At 39.4% G+C, this 9,990-nt stretch overlaps 1 protein-coding gene across 1 annotated transcript in view; it reads left to right on the plus strand.

The window, feature by feature from the left end:
• The window catches only part of LOC120227525 (fatty acid desaturase 2-like protein FADS2B), a 32,975-nt gene extending 23,479 nt beyond the window's left edge, over window positions 1-9,496 (plus strand). The window contains 6 exon segments of the mRNA XM_039225621.1: window positions 2,687-2,763; window positions 2,965-3,064; window positions 4,031-4,125; window positions 6,490-6,569; window positions 7,728-7,853; window positions 9,415-9,496. Coding sequence (XP_039081552.1) covers window positions 2,687-2,763; window positions 2,965-3,064; window positions 4,031-4,125; window positions 6,490-6,569; window positions 7,728-7,853; window positions 9,415-9,496 — 560 coding nt within the window.
• Window positions 9,497-9,990: the final 494 nt, after the last annotated feature.

Consider the following 9,990-nt stretch of genomic DNA (forward strand, 5'->3'; position numbering starts at 1 on the left):
TGAAAGGGAAAGATGATACTGGCACCCAGTGGATAGAAGCCAGTGGTTCTGTTAAACACCCTACAATGCACAGGACAGCCCCTAACAAGAAATTAGCTGGCCCCATGCTTTCAACAATAGCGGAATTATGGAAAGAGCCTAAATGTCCATCAACTGATGAATGAACAAAGATGTAGTTTATATATACAATGACATACTAGTTGGCAATTAGTTGGCATTCTTTATCAATTAGAGAAAGAATGAGATTATGTCATTTGCAGCAATGTGGATGGAACTGGAGGGTATTCTGCTGAGTGAAATAAGTCAGTCAGAGAAAGACAGGTATCATATGTTTTCACTCATATGTGGATCTTGAGAAACTTAACAGAAGACCACAGGGGAAGGGAAGAGAGAAAAAAATAGTTACAAACAGAGAAAGTAGGAGGCAAACCTAAGAGACTCTTACTTAAGAAACTGAGGGTTAATAGGGGGTAGAGGAGAGGGGAAAGTGAGTGATAGGCATTGAGGAGAGCATTTGTTGGGATGAGGACTGGGTGTTGTACGTAAGCCAATTTAACGTAAATTATATTTTTAAAAAAAAACCTTCCATTAAACTAAATAAATAAATAATAAATTAAAACATTTTTAAAAGTTAAAAAAATTTTTTTACAAATAGTTTATTGTCAAATTAGTTTCCACATAACACTCAGTGCTCATCCCCACAAGTGTCCTCCTTCATGCCCATCCCCCCTCCCCCCCACATCCATCAGTCCTTAAAAAATTAAAATTTTTTAAAGTTAAAAAAAAATTAGTTGGCCCCATATGCCAGTAGTTTTGGGGTTGGGAAACTGTTGCAGATTATCTGATTTGCTCAAATGCTGGGCACCAGTAGTCATCTGTAACATGCTTGACCAGGATGGCCTATAGGCTTATTTTTGAGGGAAGGGGGTCAGTTCTCACTGCTGTCCCTTCTACTGCTGGAATTCTGCAACCTCATTCTATGAGAGTCACCTTTTCCTTTTCCTACATGACCAAAAAGAGAAATGAAGACATCGGTGCCCCATTTTGAAAGGTAGCTGATCTCCAGCCTAACCAGCAATGCATTCACATAATAAAAGCTGTTGGAATTGCTTTTCTCCCCTGTCTGTAGTGCTGCAATATGCCCTTAGCTCATGAGGAATGAATAAATGGTGTGGATTCACCGCACGATGCCCACCTCACAAAACTCTCTGCTCTTGGGCTGTTTCATTGTGTCTTTTTCCTTCAAATACCAACGTAGCATCTCAGGTACAAGTAAGTTACACTTAAACTGTCAAAAAGAAACAGAACTGGACATTTTTTGCAGGTGACAGGACAGATTTTATTCAGGCTTCCATAGTAGGGGAAAGGGACTTCAATATAAACTCAGCTCAATTCTGCTGAATCAAAAGTTGGGAGACCTTTTAAACACTGAGTGTGCTACAGGAAATTTCCAGGAGAGCTTGGTGGGAGGGAAAGTTGGTCAGTGTGATTAAGCCATCTGTATCTGCTGCTTGGTGTTTATGAAAGTTAGGTTCCCACCCCCCATACAGAGAGACTAGGAGACAAGGCTCTATCCTGGATGATTATATTCAAAGGAATAACTCCCATGAGCACCTGGGTGGCTCAGTAGGTTAAGCGGCTGACTTCAGCTTAGGTCATGATCTCGTGGTTCCTGAGTTCAAGCCCCATGTCAGGCTCTGTGCTGACAGCTCAGAGCCTGAAGTCTGCTTAGGGTTCTGTGTCTCCCTCTCCCTCTGCCCCTCCCTTGTTCCCACTCTGTCCCTCTTTCTCTCAAAAATAAATAAACATGGAAAAAAATATCAAAGGAATAACTCCCAGGTCCTTGAGAAAGACATTTCTTGGTTGTAGAAGATCCATCTCAAAGACAGAGAAAGAATTTTACAATTGTAAGTTTTCTAAGGAAAAGGAGGTCCAAAGCCTATGGTCAGTTTGGGCTTGAACAAACAGTAAATTCATTTGGCAATGTTGAACTTTCTCAGGCAGAACTTTAAAAAGACTGGGGTCATCCTATAGACATGGCCTTAAGCTGTTAAAAACTATGCTCAAGATGTTTGTTCAAGCATCTTAGTGTGGGGGATGGACAAAATCATTTTTGCTAAGAGTTTGCAGAGTTTGAGAGTCTGCAATGTTGAGACATAGTGGAGAAAGAGGGTGCAACTAAAGTCTGACCAAGGACAGAGTTGTCAAAACTCAGCAGGATTCCAACACACTCCTTTGAGCAGCTTCCCCGGTGCCAGGGAAGAAGCAGGTAAATAACCATCTGGTCAGGAAGTGAGTATAGGTTTTAATACTTCTGCCACCTGGACATATTGTGACAGAGCCTAATCCTAACGATTGTCATGGCCTGATGGATTGATTCCATGGACTTTCAGGAAGTTTGAAAGTTCACAGCAGAAGCTCTTCTGGGTTGCCTCCCTAAGAATGACTCAAATCTTCAAATCTTCTACTTCCTCAGTGTCCTTGAGAAAGTTTGAAACAAAACCTGGTTCAACCTCAGAGACTCAAAGAGCCCCGTAGATTCCAGGATGTGGTTGTGGATCTCCACTTTGCATCTCTCCTCAGGAGCAACATTCTAGGAGTGGCATGTTAAGGAGATAGACTCCTGCTTATTTGCATTGGCACATTCTACTCACTTACTCTCCATCTTTTTTGTGTTCTTTTTCAGTGGGGCTACCCCTCCTCATGCCGGTATATTTCAATCTGGAATCCATCCAACTGATGTGTTTCCGAAGATGTTGGAGGGTGAGTAATGATACATCCTCTGAAGCTAGCTCTAGTTAAAAAAAAGGGAGGGGGATGTGAAAATGTGTGACACCTTCGAGATGTAGGTTCCTTGAATAATAAGACATAAGATTTCGTCAGTTCATGAAGGGGCCCTAGACCTGTGAAGAGGAAATGAACTTGTGTCCAGGGCATTTAACTGTCAATCACTTTTCACTGCAGGACATTGCCTGGGTCAGCAGCTTTTACATCCGCCATTTCATCACATTTGGTCCTTTCTATGGAATCTTTGGAACCATATTGCTCATATATTTCATCAAGTAAGAAAGCAAGAGTATTCTTTTATTCCTGTAACCCAGATGATCCTGTTATCTCCATTATCTGAGATATTTTTGATTAGCAGAAGATTGGGATACCACACCTCATTCTGTAACTGAGATATTTCACAAAAATATTTTTCTAAACATTGAAATAGTTGAATAAGAAGAGTTCCTTGGAAAAAAAAATTGCCCTATCTTGTCCTTTCCTTCTCACATGCTTAATCCCAAATTGCAGAATTCCATCTAATATCCAAGTTCTTTAGAATTGCAACTGACTGGATACCATAATCCTTGCAGAAAATAATGGAAAGACAAGAATTTTTAATGTTATTTTATGGCTAGAGATATTCCCAAAACCAAAATGCCTTCAATTAAATAGCTCTCCTCAACTTCCCAATTTATTCCTCTCCATTTCTTTCACATAATTATTCTAAACCCTACATAATAACAAGGATACTGACAGCTAATATGCATCACACACTTTTATAAAGGATTAACCTGCATTATCTTTGTTTGATGTAATCCTTGCACCTTCCTGTAATGTAGGCAGCATCACTTTCATTAATCTCAGAGAGATTAAATCATTTATCAAAGTTATAGAGCAAGTAAGGGCCAGTGGCAGTGCTAAACCAGAATTTGAGCCAAGTTCTATCTGATGGCAAAGCCAAGGTTGTCAATCACTTTGCATATGCCCTGAGTATCTTTTGATCCTTGCTACAATGTTGCAAAAACTTTGGGGTCACTGCTCCCATACATTGGAGTGCAGGATTGGTCATTTGATCAAAAGCCTGTAGTGTGTCATATCTCTACTTATAAACGGCCTCCAAAGAGGAAAACAAATGACCACCATTGATTCCCTTCCATTTCCTCCAGAGCTCAAATAGATCTGGCTGCAGTTGTGCAAGCCCAGTGTTGGGAACTGAAACACTCCAAGAAGTCATCACTTTCTCCTTTTATTCTCTGAAAGCTTATTGAAAGTCCTTGGATAACATTTGTTACCCAGATGAGCCACATACCAATGAAAATGAGCAAAGAAGAGAACCGGGACTGGCTCAGCACTCAGGTAATGGTGGAGTTCCTGGAAAAGATCCTTCAAACTATACTGATTTAGACTGTTCCTTCCACAGATAATAATAATTTCTACCATGGAATGCTTGCCAGGTGACAGGCACTGTCCACTGTTTTGCATATAACTACATAACACAGGTGCTATGATTATTCCCACTTTACAGATGATAAAATTAAGGCATGAAGAAGCTGACATCACACAGCTAATAAGTGGTAGAAATCAGGTTTTAAACCTAGGCAGTCTGATTTCAGAGTCTTTGGTCTAAAGTGTCAGGAAAGGGCTTCATGGGTGGCTCAGAGGGTTGAGCATAAGATTCTTGGTTTCAGCTCAATTCACGATCTCACAGTTCATGAGATCAAGCCCCCATTGGACTTAAGAATCTCTCTCTCCCTTTCTCTCTCCCCTTCCCCTGCTTGCTCACTCGTTCGCTCGCTCGCTCTCTCTCTCTGTCCTCAAAATTAACAAATAAACATTTAAAAAGTGTTTTAAAGATCAGTAAACTATAGTCCAAGAGCCAAATTCAGCCCCATGCCTGTTTTTGTAAATTAAATTTTATTAGAAAACAGTCATGCTTGTATATTTACATATTCTCTATGATTGCTTTCATGCTACAAAATCAAAAGTGAGTAACCATGAGAGAGAATCACTTTACAAGAAATGTTTGCTGACCAGTCCCCTACAGAACACAACCTCTCAAGTGAATCTGATATCCTAGAATTACAAAATGAATTTTACACCTAGAAGGCCCCTGAAATTCACCCTATTTCGTTGTATAGATAGAAAGGTCTAGAGAGAAGATATGGTATGCTCTCTGAACATGCTCTTAATGATTAACAGAGTGATGATCAATACAGAATACCCTTGCCTCCTAAACCTTCCAATGGCCATGCCATGATTAACTGGAGAATCCAGTCATTATACCACTTCTTTCTCCAAACTCATTCCCAAATTCAGTGGACCTTCCATTAGGGCTAGAGTATTTGTGACTTTTTGGTCTCAAAACCACCTTATGCTCTTAAAAGTTATTAAGAGCCTCAAAGAGCTTTTTTCTATGTAACATATAGCTATTGATATTTACTATATTTGAACTTAAAACTGAGAATTTTAAAACATTTATTAATTAACTTTAAAATAACAAGAATAAAACCAATACATGTTAAACATCAGACTGATGATACCACCCCGTGTTTAGAAGCCTCTGGAAAACAAAATCCACTGTACAAGCCTGAGAGATTGGAAATTTAAAAGGTAAATACTGTTTTAGAAGTATTCTGGAAATAGGTTTGACCTTGCAGATCCCCTGAAAGGATCTTAGAGAACCTAAAGTGCTCTGAAATACACTTTGAGAAACATTAACATAAAACAACCACAAAAATTATATTCAAAATGGCAACCAACCCAAATGGAATTAAACCTTAGAAAGGCATTGAGTAAAATGAGATTCATAAGGGTTCTTAATCTTGGAAGTCTAGGGAAGCCCATGAACTCCTTCTCAGGATAATAGTTTTAAGTTCGTAAAACAAAATACATTAGATTGTAAAGGAAACCACTTAAAATGAAATGCACTTCTATGCTCAGAACTCACAGCTGGGATAATTGAATGCCTTACTTCCCATTTAGAAGCCCTTCAAGTGTACTCTATGCAAATGGTTTTCTAACCCTTACAATGTCTACCAAAATCTTATAATCCCACTTCCCATCTGCCAGAGTCCTCATTCATGACAGTTTACCCTTCTGTATCCAAGGGCTGATGGTCATTTAGTCCCACATACTTCTTCATATCTATTACTTTCTATAAACTTCTTAGCAAAATATCTTAGCACCTTTCTAAATTATAATCTTCTTGAGACCTGGCAAGGAATATCTTTTATATCCCTCTTAGTTTCTTACACAAAATAGGAACTTGTTGCATGATTGACTTATTAAGGGAATAAATAAACATCTTTTTTTTTTTATTTGAGAGAGAGAGAGAGACAGACACACAGAGAGAGGTCACAGTAAGGGAGGGGCAGAGAGAGAAAGAATCCCAGGAGGGGCAAAGGGAGAGAGAGACAGAGAAGCAGGGCTCACCCAAGCAGAACTCATGTTCACCTGATGCGGGGCTCAGGCTCACACAGTAGGATTCCATCTCATGAACTGTGACATCATGACCTGAGCCAAAGTCAGATGCTTGACGACTAAGCCCCCAAGCACCTCGGGAATAAATAAACATCTTCTTTGTTTGACACTTGGGCTCACTTACATCTTTTTTTTTTTATATAAATAGTTTATTGTCAATTTGGTTTCTATATAACACCCAGTGCTCATCCCCACAAGTGTTGGGCTCACTTACATCTAATGTAAGCTTTTTCTTTGCAGGTCTTGGCCACCTGTAATGTTGAACAGTCTTTTTTCAATGATTGGTCCACGGGGCACCTGAACTTCCAGATCGAGCACCAGTAAGTGATAGAAACAGTTCATGGTAAAAGGCAAAGGCTGTCACTTATAGCAGCTCTCCCATACTGTCCAGAGAAAGCCCTAAACTCAGGATTTCCAAGGGAAAAAAATGAATCAGAATCTTCTCAAGTCTATTAACAATGGAAAGGAGGTGTAACAATTGTGAGTAAATGAAGGGAAATCTTGGAAAAATACCAAAGACTCCGTTTCTAGATTCCTAAGGACATAGAAATTGGTGATTATTTTTTTAATATGGGGTTTGTTGGCAAAACCCAAGAAAAATCATGATGCTTGTCTATCCAAGTTGTGTTGAAATGTAATTAAGATTTAATTTTAATCCCATTCTGTATCTACATCTTTGGAAGCAACGTTTACAATAATCAATAATGAAATCCAGCTCCTACTGAAATTTCCAGGTGATATCTGGAAATACTTTACCAATAGTCAGTTAGACAGACATACGCCAAAGAAAGAGAAAATGATAGTACTTTGAAAGCCAATCTCTCCAGAATATTCAAGGGAGAGACTTTCCACATTCGTTTCATCTAAGCCAAATCTATGATAGACAGAGAAGAGAAAAGATCTTATACCTCCTCATGGGATTTTCTTATCCTTTCTCTCATGTTAGTCCTTTAAAATCTCAGCAAAACAAGAAAAATTATTACTCATATTTTATCAAAGAACTTCATCGGTTTGATTAGTGAAAGCCTTGGATAAAACTCATCTCTCTTCTTATTCTTATCCTAGAACTTTACCCGATATGCCTTGATGAAAACTTACTGAATACTCAACTATTCATTGTACAGGAGATAGATGTACATACAGAAAGAGACAGAGACAGAGTTGGGGTGGGGGCAGTTATCTCTAGTTCTCTAGTTAACTCAAAATGGTAGAAAACCCCATACTTACATTTGATGTGGCCCAAAATAAATATATTTTATAGAGGTAAGTCTCTTAGGTCTTCCGAAACAATAGCCACCCACAGGGCATGCAGAGGGTTATGAGATAAGATTAGAATGTTTTTGCAAGATGTTTTCGAGCTTCCTGGAGCAGAAGTTTTGTACAAGGTCTGCATTGCTAATAGAGTTTTATCTAGTAATAGGGGAACAAAAACTCCTTCTTTTGATCTAAGTTGTATATCTCCTGTCTCGTTTCCCTAGTCTGTTTCCCACAATGCCACGCCATAATTATCACAAGGTGGAACCCTTGGTGAGGGCACTGTGTGCCCAGCATGGACTGCAGTATGAGAAAAAGCCCATGTTTGAAGCATTTGGAGATATTGCCAGGTAATTACAGAGTCTCTCAGCTCACAGCTCTCATTTTCCTCTCACTGCTAGTCCCCAGACTACTCATTGGCTTGTGAATCATTTACCCAACAGCTCTTTGTTATGGGGCATCTGTATGCCCAGCATGAACACGAGACCTTTCAGGGAACATCAACAATGCAATGATAATAAATAATGCTTGCCATTTACCTATTGTCTTCTAGATACTTCTTAGTGAAAATGACTAGCTACTCTACTAAATCTCAAGCTTCTTAAAACCAGAGCTGCATGTTATTTGTCTCTGCATCCCCCCACAGAACCTTGACATGCTTTAGAATCTGGCCCAGAGATGCAAACTTAGATGCCTATAGGGTCCAGGGACATAAGTGTGTGAACGACCAAGAGCAGAGAAGCCTGCAGGGACTGAAAATCTGTACTCATGTTGATGCAATCACAGCCCTCTAGAGCCTCTAGAGAACATGAACAGCCCATGATCTGGGTTTAATAAGTTTCTTTTTCTTTTAGCATTAAAAAAAAACAAAAACAAAAACAACAGTGTCTTGAATGATGCCAACAAAGCCAAGTCTAGCCTGATCAGACCCTGGGTGATGCTCTAGCTTCAAACTCTCTACCACTCCCAACTTCCTTTTCTGCCCTCCAGAGACCTAGCCTCTCTTCAATTGCTACAGAACTCCCTGCCTCTTGCCATTCCCTGTCCTTTGTCCCCTTGGTTTTGCCTAGAAAGTTCTTCCAGTCTGTCACCTTCCCTCATATCACCTTGTTGATTTTCATTCCCTCTCCAAGGTTCATAAATGCCTTTTCCCTATCTTGGTCTTCCTTCAACCCCAAGACTCAATCTGTCACCTGCTCTTGCAGTACTTGCTTCTCTTTGCTTTATCATTTATCACAATCATTATTAAATAATATCATGGGTAATACATTATTTAAAATATGTCTCCCAAGAGGGGCAAATGGGTGATGGGCATTGAGGAGGGTACTCGTTGGGATGAGCACAGAGTGTTGTATGTAAACGATGAACCACAGGAATCTACCCCCAAAGCCCAAAGCACATTTTACAGACCGTATGGTAGTCAATCTGACAATAAATTATAATATATATATCTCCCAAGTTAGACCAGGAACTCCATATAGGTGGAGCTTATGTCTCTCCTACTCATTGCTGTATTTCCAGAACATAGATAAACATCTTTCACATTATAAAATAGGATGGTTGGTAGAAAACAGGATGAATTGACAGAGAGGTATGTGCTTTATCTTACAGAGACTCAGAGAAGCTTTTTTCTTTAATGCTAGAGTAAAGGAGATTGATGGTTTAGGACACAAAAGAGAATAAAATGAAAGAAAAACTCAACCACCTCCCTAAAGAAAAGGTGAATTGATCTGCTAAAACTCAATGCAGTGTACTTGACTCCTTCCACTAGGCAACAGAAAAGACGTCTTTCAGATATAGCTGAAAATGAAAATATTGCCTTGAACCAAGCAAAAGAGCACATGTTCCATGGAGCAGCTCCTTTTACATTAAAGTCTCACCTACTGATGATGTTGTTTCTCCCTCCCACAGGGCCTTGAAGAAATCTGCAGCCCTCTGGATGGATGCTTACTACGAAACAGGAAGCAGAGTGTCAACCTCGACACACATGTAGATGGACCTCTGAGGTGGATGAGTGAATGTGCAAGATATCTTTCCTGCTTACTTGCTGGTGCCATGGGCATACCTGGTGTGTCAAGAGTGCGAATTACAAGGAGACATGATAACCCCTTCCCTGAAGATTTTCTCTACAATTACAAAGCAAAGGAAACTCAAGATGGTTGGGGTGCCAAAAGGGAAATGGGAGCCAAATTCTTTTATTTCTTCTATATAGAATCTTGAAATTATTCCTATCAATAGACCTAATCAGATCATCTCCATCACTGGGACATATACAGGGGAACAAAGAAAAGTCTTACTAATGAAACAGGTATAGGAAGAAGTGGATCAAAGGAGAGACATTTGATGGACATTTGGGAAAGCAGCACAATTGCTCTTAGAAGAGAATAGTGTATTTAGGAAATTTATGCTTAAGTGCAAATCTATGCTTATTCCTTATTTAAATGATTGAGCCTCTTTTTCTTTAAACATTGGCTATAATTAACAATA

This window comes from Hyaena hyaena, unplaced genomic scaffold (assembly GCF_003009895.1).
Source record: "Hyaena hyaena isolate Hyena2069 unplaced genomic scaffold, ASM300989v1 scaffold_2447, whole genome shotgun sequence".
In the NCBI taxonomy this organism is placed as follows: domain Eukaryota; kingdom Metazoa; phylum Chordata; class Mammalia; order Carnivora; family Hyaenidae; genus Hyaena; species Hyaena hyaena.